The 15157-nt window shown below is 43.3% G+C and overlaps 1 protein-coding gene across 1 annotated transcript in view; it reads left to right on the forward strand.

The window, feature by feature from the left end:
• Positions 1–15157, forward strand: part of Khc (kinesin heavy chain) — a 134414-nt gene that overhangs the window by 93341 nt on the left and 25916 nt on the right. Inside the window, exons 7-12 of the mRNA XM_050187834.2 lie at positions 65–152; positions 1451–1575; positions 4933–5037; positions 6562–6710; positions 8340–8488; positions 11089–11366. Coding sequence (XP_050043791.1) covers positions 65–152; positions 1451–1575; positions 4933–5037; positions 6562–6710; positions 8340–8488; positions 11089–11366 — 894 coding nt within the window. The remainder of the gene's footprint in view (positions 1–64; positions 153–1450; positions 1576–4932; positions 5038–6561; positions 6711–8339; positions 8489–11088; positions 11367–15157) is intronic.

A 15157-nucleotide genomic window follows, 5' to 3' on the forward strand; every position in this document is an offset into this window, starting at 1 on the left:
TTACGCAAACACATTCTGTGTTCAGGCAGGTGTTTTTTTTTACCTGCTTTTTTTTCTTCATCAGGGTGCTACTGAGAGGTTTGTGACCAGTCCCGAAGAAGTGATGGAAGTCATTGATGAGGGCAAAGCAAACCGACACATTGCTGTAACAAGTAAGCCACTCACTCTCTGCTTTACGCTTCCTGCAAGGTTCGCTTACCATTTTTGTGTGTGTATGTTTGTGTACTTGCATTTTTGCTGCTGTACATTACAAAAATGTGATCAGTCAGTGATGTAGTTGGTGTATACTTAGAGCAGGGCAGATGAGTTAAAGCTGAAGTTATCTTTTTATCATCTTTGAAGCTGAAACAAATAGCATATCACTCAGCTGTCTTACATGACAATACACCAGAATTACGTTGCTTCAGATAAAAAATGGGGCAAAAGTGGGGCTTGCTTACAAAGCTTACAGCACAATATGATGGCGTGCCACGAGTAGCACAGGGTTCTTGCCTATGACAAAAATTGTGCAAGTTGGAGATCACAGGACAGTTATTCCTTGTGCGGTCACTTCTCTAGAGTGAGGCAACACATTTAAAAGTTGTAACTATTGGTCTGCAACAGCACTGAATTGGGATTTGCAAAGGGACTATGTTTACAAAAGATGTCTGTTACACAAGTTCAGCATAGCTTAAGCAATCCTGTGCCCACGTGAACCATGTTTTTTAAAATTATAATATACTGCCTACAGAGGAGGTGCAAACTATCATTTGTTAAAGGAAAATATTGTATTCAAACACCATTTTTTATAAGCGAGTAGGAACAAGGATACATGTAAAACAAATGAAGTGAAGCACACCATTAGAAAGATGGGTTGCGGTGCTAGCTGGAGCTGTGAAGCAAGGACACAGAGTGTTGTGCAAAAATGCTGCATAGCCTGCTAAATCACCGGCAGCTGTGCAAGTAAGGTGTACAAAGGGATTTCGTTGCAAGCTTAGGAAAAAAAAAAATGTTGGTGCTAATCTGTCTGCTTCTGGACAAGGAAAATTATTTCCTTTGTCGGCTGTGTGATTGTGGTGACACTCTGTGGGACAAGGCCATCTAGTGCACTGCTGGACATTTGTCAACATTGTTGTTTTGTCAAGTACAGTGAGGAGGATGTGTGCAGAGTGATTCAGGCATTTCTGCCCACTGTGTGTCGAAGGTTTTTATGAAGTGCAACGAGTTCAATTTCTGTCTGATTAACTCATTCACAGGCGTTAAAATTCAGGTTGTCAATATTTTGAACATTTGTCAAAGTTCTGAACCAGAAAATTAAAAAAAAAAGGCTTATGCTAGTTAGTGATTCCAATGAGGTTATTTAGTGTTCCTTGAGGTACTTTGTGTACTTTGGGGGCAGGATATTGTGAACGCTGAATCATAAGGTGGATCTATGGCGTCACTTGCTGTTTATGTGCTCCTCTTCTTGCAGACATGAATGAGCACAGTTCCAGAAGCCACAGTGTGTTCCTAATCAACGTCAAACAGGAGAACCTGGACGATCAGAAAAAGCTCAGTGGCAAGCTCTACCTAGTAGATCTTGCTGGCAGTGAAAAGGTATGCAGGCATCTACAGCCTGCCTTTCTTTGCTTTAATAAAACCTTCCCAGTTTGCTTCATCGAATGATAAAAAAAAAATTATTTGGCATGTACAGGGGCACAGTCTAATGGAAGCGCATAGGTTGTAGCTTGGTATAGTGCATGCGAATTACCAAGAATGCTGCATTAGGTTACTGTAAAGATGAAGGTTAAACTAAACATTGAGAATGCGCTTGCGTGCCACTTGCTGTATTTAGTTGAATCTAAGGCACCCTTTATTGTAGTGTGCACCCCAATTTTTAGTTTTATGGAAATGCAAAAATGCATTGTTTGCGATGGTTTCTTTACCTGATTTTCATGGTAGGCAAGAAAAATACAAATTGGAAAAGTAATTTAGCTCCAGGGCAAAGGGACATGCAATTAGAGACCAGCTCTAGGTGGTGCCCAATGATAAGATTCCAGTGCTTGAAGGAACTTCCAGCAGCCATGGCACAGCAACATGTGACTTTCACAGCAGGAATGTGGGATCGAAGATTCAACATTCAATGCAATAGGTGTGACACCACCTATTGCATTTTTTGTTTCAATGTTAATCCTAACACGCATGTCATATTTTGGTGAATTTTCCTGAAAACTACACGTGATAAAATAGAGTAAATATGCTACCTTTTCACCAGTGACAGGTAGCTTGTCGGGCATGGGCATCCGTGGCAATATGCTCGCCCTAATAGAAAGTTATTTGTCCAACCGCACCTTCCGAGTAAAAGTCGGTAATGCACTGTCACGTCCTTTTACGCAGGAAACCGGTGTACCCCAGGGAGGTGTGCTCAGCTGCACTCTTTTTATTGTTAAGATGAACACACTACGTGCTTCACTGCCACCGGCCATTTTTTATTCCGTATACGTCGACGATTTACAAATAGGCTTTAAATCCTGCAACCTCGCAGTATGCGAGAGACAGGTACAGCAGGGCCTGAACAAGGTTTCCAAGTGGGCTGACGAAAACGGATTTAAGATCAACCCCCACAAAAGCTCTTGTGTTCTTTTTACTAGAAAGAGAGGCCTGGTTCCCGATCCTTGTGTTCAACTGTGTGGACATCAAATACCCATAAACAAAGAACACAAATTTTTAGGTATTATACTAGACTGCAAGCTTACTTTTATACAGCACATTAAATATCTTAAAGAAAAATGTCTAAGGACAATGAACTTACTTAAAATTCTATCCCACTCAACATGGGGTAGCGACAGGAAGTGTCTGATGAATGTTTATAAGAGCCTAATTCGATCACGATTGGACTATGGTGCCGTCGTATACAACTCTGCCGCTCCGAGCGCACTAAAGATCCTAGATCCTATCCACCATCTAGGTATCCGCTTAGCCACTGGTGCTTTCAGAACAAGCCCGATTGAAAGCTTATACGCGGAATCAAATGAATGGTCGCTCCATCTACAGAGAACTTACATCAGCCTTACATATTTCCTAAAGATACACTCCAATCGTCAACATCCATGTTTTAACACTGTTAACGATATGACCTGCTCTACACTATTCCATAATCGTCCTTCTGTAAGAAAGCCTTTCTCACTTCGAGTGAAGGAGCTTAGTGATCAGATACATGTCCCACTCCTCGAGCTTCGCCTAATGCATCCAACCAAGGTGTTACCGCCTTGGGAGTGGCAGGTCGTAGAATGTGACATATCCTTTTTAGAAATAACAAAACACGCACCAGAGATCGAAATACGAACTCATTTCCTAGAACTCCAGCACAAGCACTCCTGCGCAGAGTTCTACACAGACGCTTCGAAGTCTAATGCCGGGGTGTCGTATGCTGCTGTCGGCCCATCCTTCTCAGAATCCGATGTACTACACCCGGAAACAAGTATATTTACTGCCGAGGCTTACGCATTACTGTCTGCCGTGAAACATATAAGAAAATCAAAACTCCAAAAGTCAGCGATATACACAGACTCCCTAAGTGTCGTGAAGGGCCTGATGTCACTTTATACACACAAAAATCCAGTACTTAATGAACTATATTCCGTCTTGTGTAAAGCGTACAGATCTAACCAGCATATCATTATATGCTGGGTGCCTGGCCATAGGAGCATCGAGGGTAACGTTCTGGCGGACGAGATGGCCACGTCAATCGCATCGCAAGCTGTTAACCCTACCGCTGCGGTGCCTGTCACAGATCTGAGACCTTTCTTGCGAAGGAGATTGCGAGACCACTGGCAACGCATGTGGGACGCGGAAACGGATAATAAGCTCCACCTGATAAAACCGCAGTTAGGATCCTGGCCCCCTACTACAAAATCGCGCCGAACAGATGTCCTATTCTGTCGTCTCAGAATAGGACACACGTTTGGCACCCATAATTTTCTACTCACCGGAAGTGAGCCTCCAACCTGTGGTAGATGCGGGCAGAGGCTGACCGTACTCCACGTCCTCCTGGAGTGTCGGGAAGCCGAATCTGAGAGAAAGAGACATTTTTCATTAGCATACCGACAGCACATTCCTCTTCATCCTGCAATGCTCCTTGGTCCAGAACCGCTTTTTAATACAGACACAGTCCTACATTATATTAGAGATGTGGTCTTACATGTTATTAGTCCCATGAATTCGTAGCGCCTCCTCTCTCGAGAGGATGCCACTGCGATAACTGTTTTGAATAGCACATGCCTCCAGGCCCTTGTGCTTCAAGGGCTCTAAGGAGGTAGTAGTGCTCTGGCATTTCTTATAATCTGATATATTTCACCTATCGCATCATTCTTTTTATATGCATCTATATGTTCATAGTACAAGTCATACGTCATCGCCATAATTTTATTACACATATTTTACGCACTTTAGAGCGTATATTTTAAGGCCCCTTTACAGCCACGTCACACCAATTTCATAGCAATCATAGTTACACTGCACACCCACTACCACAGACATGGCGCTCTTTGGCCATACCTGGCCCTTGCGCCATAAAACATCAAATATCATCATCATCAGGTAGCTTGAACCAGCTTTTGCTTCTTGGCACACGCAGAGTTTGTAGAGATAGTACATTCCCTGGACCTCATAAGTTTTGTAAGCATGATGCTGTTGTCACCAGTGGGATTGCTGCACCCTTGTGGAACCATGTCTTGCTTGGCAACTACAACTTTTCTTTTTCTTCGACTCTCCCGGCAAGAGAGCAGCTGCTGTTAGCAAGGTGCTCACATACTGTTATGGGCAAAGCTCTTGACTATTCCAGGGCAAATATTTGCTGTGCGAACACACTCTTGAATAAGATTGCCCTTACTTGCCCTTGTAACTGCAATGAAGCAATAATGCACAATGTTCTATGTGTATGGACCACTGAGTATGTCACTTCTGCTCTTTCAGGTCAGCAAAACTGGAGCTGAGGGAATGGTTCTAGACGAAGCAAAGAACATCAACAAATCTTTGTCTGCACTGGGCAATGTGATTGCAGCACTTGCCGATGGAAACGTAAGTTCTTCATAACGGTTGCTCGCTCTCCTCGGACTACTTTTTGTCCTTCTTCTCTGTCGCTGTGGCAGAGACTGGTTTACTGCAGTGCCCTTTGCGTACTCCCGCACTCTGCTAAAATGAACAACATGGCTTTGGAACGTTTGGTGGAAAAACCACAATGTCATGCTGAAAACCCCACAGTAATTTTCTGTTGATAGATTGTAATGCTTCTTATTCATCTTTCCATTAATGATCTGCAAACAAAGTGCTTGTGTTTTTGTTCATACATTGGTTCTTGGGTTTTGGAAGAACATTGAAAACGATTTGTCAAGTAAAAACAAGAAAAGATCAGATCAGTTAAAAAATCGCATGACAGTTTTCAGACACTTTTGACCCTGGAAAAATGTCACCTCATGTGTGTGATATAACACTATCATTGTGACTGGCTCGCAGTTCAATGTTGGATAGCAACATGATATTTTTGTTCATTTATGCTAAGTACCACATCTGCATAATGCATAAGTCAAGGCCAGTTAGGAAGCTGGATATTTTAATTGTAACACTTGCATCTATAGGGTTGTGTGCTTTCTGGAACATGTGTCAGTAGGAAAGCTTTCTGTGCAAATCTTGGTGCAACAGGCAAATTTAATTCTCTAACAAGCCCAAGCATGCGTCTTTCTTGAATTTTTAATTCTTCAACTGAGAGAAAGCCATTCATGAACAAGTCCTTGAGATGTGCTTCTCTATGGGGGTGCAGTCCATCTGTCTACTGATTGTTATAGGCTTTGGGTTCTTTCATGTGCTTTAGCTAGAGTCGAGTGCGCGCAAGCTGGATCCATTCTTTTCCTACACCGCAAGCAGGCCCATTAGCGCCTTCATTTCTTATATCTTCTCCTGTCATTTGTGATTCGGTTGTCTTCCTTTTCTGTGCTCATCTTATACCCTAAACTTTCAGGCAGGCAAGCGTTGTGTCCGTTCCAAAGGCACTTGCCAGCCTGCATCTGGCTCTTTTTGCAATTGTTACTGCCTCTGCCATCTCAGTTTAATGAAACTGCTACATACAAAGCCATGGCTTCAACAGCTTAGCTGTGGACTTCTTTGCATGAATGTCTGATTGTTTGGGGTCAGCACAGTGAAAGCAACTCATGGAAGGTGTTTAGTATTAGTGAGCTGGAGTGCTCCTTTAGTGGCATAATAGGGAGTTTAGGTTTTGTGCACCCGAAGTTAGGGGACACAATCTGCCAGGCATACAAAAGATTGCAGAAAAGGTATATGAAAGGAGTACGAAAGAACACAAGCAGGGTGTCATGATTTGGGTCCGTTTGGGTGTACTACTTCTAAATCTCCCTAATGTTAACTACTTAACCTGAGAACCATCTACTGGGGTACTTTCTCTCATAGTGCAATCCGCACCAGACTTCTGCTTCTGGTGAAAATTTCATGACTTGCTCTACTACTGGATACAACTGCATCGTGTTAAATGATGGACAATTTTTTGTTCTTTTTTTTTTGCAATCATCAATTCCTGTTTTTTCTTTGCAGAAATCGCACATCCCTTACCGAGACAGCAAGCTAACGAGAATCCTGCAGGAGAGTCTTGGAGGTAACTCCCGGACAACAATTATCATTTGCTGCTCACCGGCATCTTTCAATGAGTGTGAAACCAAGTCTACGCTAGAGTTTGGCAAGAGGTAAGCACAAGTCTGTCTGATTGGTGGTTCATTGTCTCAAGCACAACTGACAAAATGGCCCCGTCATATCAAAGACATACCTATTTGTGCACTTCTCTTTTTTGCACCTGCCTCTTAGGTTTTACAGTGAAGGCATATAATTGAACGTAAGTGTTAAAAAAGCGTAAAAGGGATTGCAACGTCACATGTTTTTGTATTGATTGGCCAAAGGTGCTTGCTTACGATTAGCATAAATCACCATTAATGTAACATCTCCAATTTTGTGGGAGGTACATTTAGTTAATGGGAAAAAAGAAAAAGAACCACTCGTTTTAACTGTTGGCAAAATGAGTATGGGCCACTGACAGTTCCACTGCTTCACGGAGCATCGATCTTGAGAGGTAGAATGTGTCAAATGCGTGCCTGAAATTTTTTTTTTTATTTTGTGGCCGAAAAAGTTGCATCATGTGCTGAACTCCTCTAGGCAGCATTAGTTATGCTGCATCATGGGTGAATGTCCTACTTCAATCTCTGCATAAGTGTATGTACAGTCTACTCATGATAATTTAAGCTCCTCCACTAAGTTTTGCTGAAATTAGAAAAGTGTCAAAATTTTTGTAAGCCCACCCGTTCTTCAGTGTATTTTGATGCTGCTTAATTCAAACAAGGCTTTCAGTTCTAACTTACTGGAATCCCAGGGCAAAACAACATGGTCAAATACAGCATGCAAGAGGACAACCATTAGACATTAATATTCCAGTTACCACATATGTTGATGCACACCACTAAGGTGTAGGCATCACCAACCCAGTTGCTTATTGGTGGCTCTGACATTCTGGATGTGCCTATAACAGCAGCTCTCTCGCATAGCTAAATCTAGTATACATACACAAAAAGTGGACAGGAGGATGGCCTTTGCAGTAGCTTGGTGGGAGAGAATTGCATGCAATACACACCATACATGCACGCACTCACACACACAAATGCCCAAGAAAGGATGCCGTTTTCTTTGGTGTTTGTGTGTATGCAAGTGTGTTTTCATGTGCTCTGATGCTGTTACCAAGCTAGGTTACCAGCTAGCCCAGCTACAAGTTCTTCTAAACTGCATTCGCAATGGGGATGATGTGGGTTTGGCTACCACCTGCGGCTAGATGTCATTTCATCCAGCTTCATTTCCCTTTTCCTTGTATTGTGCATTTTCAGTTAAAATGAACAATTTATTTGTCATATACTTTCCTTCATTGTCTGTTGGCTTTATGTGGTTGTAGCTATAAAAAATCTACCTCTTTAGTTGCCCTCATTCTTCTCTCTTTGATGCAACTTGGACAGTTGCTCTCCATTGCACTTTGTTTTGTGTGTGCGCGATTTCGTATAATAAATTGCAATTCTGTGCTGGACCAAATTTTATTCAGCTTAAGGTAACTTAGCTTTTATAATTATAATGAAAATCTGGGACCCCTTTGAGAATGAATCAACTCAACTGTATTTGTGAATTTGCTTACATAGTGCTTGACTTTACCCTGGAAAAGTACTCTTGTCCAATCTTGCTCGCTTCCTGCCATCCATGTTGTACCCGGTGTTTCACAAATATCTCGATGAAACTCAAGCGCTTGTGTGGCCTTTGTGGCCTTTGTGGCTGCTGGCACGCAGGGCCAAGACCATCAAGAACACTGTGATTGTCAATGAGGAGCTGACCGCCGAGGAATGGAAACGGCGATTCGACAAGGAGCGTGAGAAAGTGACCAAGCTTAAAGGCCAGCTGAGCCGAGCAGAGTTTGAGCTCAGCCGCTGGCGCAATGGTGAGTGCCTGGCCTGCTTGTTCGTGCTTTTATCGGGGGGGGGGGGGGGGGGGGGGGGGGGGGGGGTAACGTGTCATGTGATTGTCTTGAAGCTCATCCCATCTTCGTATTCATTTAGAGCAGGGGGCCCAAAACCTGTTGGTCCAGGCACCACATTCTACATTTGTCAGAGTGTTGTGGGCCGGATGTGGATTAGGTGAACCTGCTGTGCAGTATTTCAATAATGAAATACTGAAATGAAATATTAAGTCCTGCTTTTTAAACAGTTCTGCCGGGGTGGTCATGATAATGCACAATAAATTCATAGAGGAAAATGCAACATACTATATACATATCTTCAGGGGAGCATACATATAAAATGCCCAGAAATGCAAATCGAAAATAGAATCTTTTCCTTGTGCGATTACACAAATTGCAAGGAACACAAATGTACCATTGCATAATCATGTACTTAATCACTGGAGGACAAGAAAGGCAGGGCTAAGAAAGGAATACATCTGGTGTTTGATTAGCAAATTATTAGGTGAAACTTTCCTTTTCCAAATTGTGCAAAGATACTAAGCTCACCTTGAATGCTGCTAAGACTAAAGTCATCACTTTCACATGCAGAACAGCAAGCATTTTTTTTCTTGTTTTGTAGATTCTGGTTTTGTAGATTTTGTGCCATTGTGTAAGGTGTGTCAAATCAATGATCTCGGTGTTCCTTTTGATACTACCTTACACCTTTCTGCTCACACTAAACACATTGCAATGCTGGGTATGTGCTCTCTTGGCTGTGTTTGCAGACTCTTGAGGGAATTAAATTACTGTATTTACTCGCATAATGATCGCACTCGCGTAATGATTGTACCCCGAACTTTCCGCAGCTATATGTCGTGTGCCAAGTCTAGCTAATATTGATCGCACTTACCATCTGTCAAATGCTACGCGAACGACTCTTCAAGACAAATCAAGCGGTCTGCACGCACCAAACATTCTTAAGTAGATGCTTTATTTCATTACTTTCATCACTTTCCGCACTTCCATGACTAAAAAAAGCTGCAACCAAACTTGCCTTTAGTATGTGTAGGCTTTATAATGGTTGTGGTCAACAACAAAAAAGACGCCTTTCGATTCTTCTCATCTGCACTCGCGGGCACGCAACAAATTGCGAGCGGCTACGATAGTAGCCACGTTTACACTGATACATTAAAAGTGTACCCTATTCATACGCCGACGCTTGTAACACAGCTAAGATATTCAGAAAAGTGCGATCATTATGCACTTTGCACAGTTTTACAAGTTGTACACAACAATCCGTGTTCCTCAATTCGAATATGCGTCGGTCATCTGGAAAGGCATTTCTAGATCCAGCAGTGGCATTGCATTATAGATGGGGTCCAGAAAAAGTTTCTAAGCATATACAGTCACCACTTTGCTAACACAGACACTGGACCTTGTTCTAGCAATTTTGGATTATTGTCGTTGCCTTTACTTCGCTGTCGACGTAATTGCGTTGACCTTCTGTTTCTTTTTAAACACCTTCACAGTATCCTTACCTACCCAAAACTCCTCAGTTGTATCATGTTTCGCATTCTGCGCGAGACCACCAGAAAACATAGACCTCTCCATGTCCCCATCTGTATCACTCGACCGTCTACAGAATAACAAGTCTTTATAATGTTTGTTTTCATGATCTCGACATTTCTTATAACTTGTTGTCATTGTTCTTTTCCAAGCTTTGCATTGTTGTCATAGTTACGCACATTGTTCAACTGCCTTTCCTCTTTTTCCTTCGTATTCATCTTGAGCATTGTTGTGTGTACACTCTTTTCACATTTTTTTTTATTGATTGTTTTTACTTATATTCCCCTCTACTTCTTTTGTTTTTAGTGTATGCGTGCACCAGCACTCACACTTCATGGGTGTTTCTGGGCACGGTAAATAAATGAATAAGTAAATAAATGACTGGTTGTTGTTGTTGTTGTTGTTGTTGTTATTATTATTATTATTATTATTATTATTATTATTATTATTATTATTATTATTATTATTATTATTATTATTATTATTATTAAAGAAGCCACTGGCAATAGTTCCTTATTCTAGTGGCTCAACAACTGGTAATGCTAACACCAGGAGACATATGTATCTGTGCTGACACAGTCTCCACATGTAATTGTTGTTTAGGGTTTCGTTCAGTGCTGCTTGAAATTCTTTTGGAGGAAATTTGCAATGGTTACAGATACTATTGCTGCCAAATGAAGTGCGAACAGCAGAGCAAGCATGCTTTAAGCATAAGTAAAGGCACAGTGCTTCCTGTCAGTCAGTCATCACGAGCACATACACTTTAGCCGCACTGTGCAAGGACGTGAGCATTCTTGCGTACTGGGGACAAACCGTATATGTGCGTGCCTGTCTTTGGTGACGACTAACCAACAGCGCACACCTTCAGTAAGCAATGCTTCGGGCATGCCCTCACTGTTTGGATGTTCTTTGACGCCGATAGTACAAAGCTCGCAGTTGAAGCAGAGTACAGTTTCCAAAGTACAGGGACAAGTTCTCATTTAATCATTGTGTTGCTCTCGCGCGTCCATGCAAACATCTGCCTGCTCCGACAGGTGAAAATGTACCAACGGACGAGCAGCTGAAGGACCTGGAGACCAGCACCATGAGCCTGTCTGAGACAGCATCGACAACCAACCTCTCAGCCAGCACACTATCGGTGGGAGGCACTACCCCCACCACGGCCGCGGCCGCCGCAGCCGCCAAGGCAGACCCCCTGGCTGGGGAGGAGCGCACGCGCCTGTACGCCCAGTTGGACGAGAAGGACGACGAGATCGACCGCCAGAGCCAGCTCATTGAAAAGCTCAAGGAGCAGATAATGGAGCAGGAGGAGGTGTGTATACGTATATGTAGTTTGCACATGCAGTATATTCAATTATGCAATATATGCGGTATATGCATATGCAAATTTCTTGAAAAAAAAAAGAAAGGAAAGGCGTGCATTAGAATCGGGTAAATACCATAATCAGACATATTGAGCTACGGTTACTGCATGAAAATCCTCATAGGGCAAGCCAAAAATAGATGTTTTAGACGGGAGATGAGGTGTGTTTAAAGCATTCACCATCCCCTAAGCTTCACCGAGACGGACACTGCCACTAAAAGGGTCACTATTTGGGTCACCATAGAGGTCAGGTGTGTGCGTGCTGACTGATTAACTTTGAGTTATTTGGCGAAGACCAATTTTAGAATCTAACGCGTTCTTTTTTCTTTTTTTCAAGAAAATTGGGCCACAAATTGTACACGCAACCAAAATTGCCTTTGCAACTTTTATATGCTTTGCCGCATATCACGGATGTATTGCGGTTAAGCCGACTTCAGAAAACCGGCCGCCAATGTGCAACAAACATATTAAATCATTGCCCCTTCGGGTGCGCTTTAGACTTATACTTTGTTTAGAAGCTTTAAAGGGACACTAAAGGGAAAAATGATTTCTTCTGCATCAGTAAATTACCGTTCTACAACATTAAAAACACCACTCTTACAACGATAAGACGTTTGGTAATCCAGAAAAAGCGCAAGAACGAAATACGGGTGGCGACGCCTACTTAAGTTCTCGCGCCTGGGGGTTGTGACGTCTTGGATTTTGATGGCATCTTCTAGGGCCTACTAATTATATATAGCGGTATAGATTGACTACATTGTGTTCTAAAGGAACCAAATATTAAACATGGCAAGTTTCGGGAACCTTTGTTCAGCCAACGCGGCCCAAATACGAAAACATACTTTGGAATCCCTGACGTCACGCTGACGTACAGGCGCTGGGGTTTCGGCGCGAAATTCACATACTGATACTTGGACCTTCATTTTCTCATCTAATAATCAAACTATCTTTTTTAAATGACTGCCTGCAGGGTTCTCAGACAATGTTTCATTAGTCTAAACTGATTTATTGTTTTGCTTTAGTGTCCCTTTAAGGTCACTTCTACATTAGTTTTCTGCTTCGGACACTCAGATAGTGGACATGCATATAATTCAGGGGCATTATAGAGTAGGGCAAATACTGTCAATTAGGTTGCGGGATCGAATCCCGGCCACGGCGGCCGCATTTCGATGGGTGCGAAATGCGAAAACACCCGTGTACTTAGATTTAGGTGCACGTTAAAGAACCCCAGGTGGTCGAAATTTGCGGAGTCCTCCACTACGGCGTGTCTCATCATCAGAAAGTGGTTTTGGCACGTAAAACCCCATAATTTAATTTTTCATTAAATACTGTCAAATGAATCGGTGGTGTGTTTAAATTTGGGCCCATAGAAATGCATAGATGCCGACCAGGATCTTTGGTTGGGATCGAATTAACTGTAGTGGAATTAACGGAAGCCTACTGTGTGTGGTTTGGCTTCTGTAAATTAACATGAATGTACATTGTGCTGTTCATCAACTTGAAATGCTTGTAAACTTCTTGACCATGTTTGTCAGACAAGAAGATTAGCACTTGTTAGGATAGAGCAACACACAAATTAATGTTGCAAACAACTGTAGTTTTGGCCATTTAATCAATAGCAATGTTCATCAGTCAAAGGATGCTTTGCATAACATAACACTGCTTATGTTCTCATTGGGCGGAGTAAAGCCTGTAAAATGCTGTTCATGCCCGTGCACAAACATAACTACAAGTGCGGTGCAATGTTTTTCTTTCACAGCATTACAAATATTGGGGCGCAGCTTCACTCGGCCTAAATGGACAGAGAATTGAATACTAAACTAGCTACATTTAAACCTCAATATAACGAACTTCAATATGACGAAATTCTCGATATAACAACGTATTTAACTTTTCATAACCTCTTGTCCCTAGAACACGATGTAATTAGAACCTCAATATAACAAAGTGTGTTTGCATTCGATTTCAGTACAGTAAAACCTCATTAAACCGTACCCGCTTAAACAGTAGTTTCGTTTTAAAAGTAGTAAAGTCAAATCCCCGACTCGGCGGCCATTGAAAATAATGTATTCTGTATCCGCATAAACCATACCAGCTTATTGCGTACGTATCAGTTAGCACGTAGTGTTTCCACTTTTCGTTGCGCAAACACGGCGGTGCGTCATCTCCATCGGGTGGCCCAGCAGAACAGCAAGCCTTAAAGATCGGAACAACAGCCTCCAAGCGTCCTGTGCGTTGGCGCGTGAAGCCACATCAACATCATTTCGGCGCCGTGCCTCTATGGCCGTGCCAGAGAGCGTTGTGGTGTCGTGCAACCAAGGACTCGCGTCATGCCAAAGCCCGGATAAAAAAGACGCCGGGTGCTCAACATATAAGAAAAATTAGACATCGTTCGTGCCCTGTTCATGCTATCGAACGCGACACTAAGAAGTCGGCGCTGCCACGCAACAGGTATCTGCTGTTGACTACGGTGTATGGCATTTGGAATGCGAAGAAGTTGCTTGGCAGCACTGCTGCGATCGCGAAGAGATGTCGGCTACGAAGTTCGACTTTTCGCCATCGTTGCCGAAGTGTCGACTAGCGGCAGTGATGAGGACGACACGGAAAGCGACAGCACGGGCGATTCAGGCCCGACAGTGGCAGAAGCTGCGCGTTACGTCAGCCTCACGAATGCAATCGTCGCAATGAAAACGGCGCCCCGCGACTTCTGCAGCGCTACCGCGCGCGTGCACGGAGAATACGTAACGCCAACGAGGAATCTGCCATGCGAGTGATGGCCGAGAAGAGGGGGCTGGCTGAAAAGCTGGCTCGCAGCTTCAGCAAGTTTGAGGCCGCTGTCGTCGCTGCTAGGCCGCCGCGGCATCAAACGAAAATAAGTTTTGTCGCGCGAAGTGAATAAATACTGCACGTTTTTTTCCCCTTTCATCGCACTCGCTCCGAGTTCCGTTTTTGACAGGTTAGTGGACGATCTGATGCTGTTTTGGGTAAGCAGTACTACCGTTTAGTACGCACTTTTTCCGAACTCCGGTCAACTACGATTTAAGGGGGGGGGACGCGGCAATTGAAGTGGTCAAATTGTCAAAATTTTCGATTTCCTGATTTATTTATTTTTTCGCGATCCACGGACCTTTATTTACCTCGTAGTGAAATATTATAACAAAATACGCGGTAGAAATCGAGAAAACGGCACTTTCGTAGAGTGCTGTCATCAAAAATTGCGGAAAAAAAAAATCTGGCTTCGGAAGGCCCCGTCGCACCGCGGATCGCCCGGTTATCAGTTGACGCACCGTCGCCATCTTGGTATCATCGTAAAGAGAAGAGATCGGAGCTAAAGATAGCCGGAGCGACGCATTTCTCCACCGAAAAATAAACCAGCAAGCGCAAGCGGAAAAAAAAAAAAAAGACAAACGCGGCATTGCGATTGGGCTCAGCAGTCACGTGGGGCACAGGGCGCGCTCCTATTTGCCGTTGTAGATTTGAATTGCTGACGAAACTCTGGCGCGCAGCAGCGAGCTGCGCGTTCCTGTGGACGTGATTGACGATCGTGGCAGCTTACGCACGTTTTCTGCGATTAGCCCCAAAGGAATGAAATTCCGAACGGCCCACGTGTACGGAAAGAGGGAGAAAACTACTGGTAGAAGCAGATGCCGCCGAGCTTGTTGACGAGGCACGACCGGCGCACGTGGGTGACTGGGAAAGCGCGCCTGCGTGTGCTCATGTTGGTTCCTTATTCTATGGTA

The sequence above is a fragment of the Dermacentor andersoni genome, chromosome 2 (assembly GCF_023375885.2).
Source record: "Dermacentor andersoni chromosome 2, qqDerAnde1_hic_scaffold, whole genome shotgun sequence".
NCBI classification, from domain to species: Eukaryota; Metazoa; Arthropoda; class Arachnida; order Ixodida; family Ixodidae; genus Dermacentor; species Dermacentor andersoni.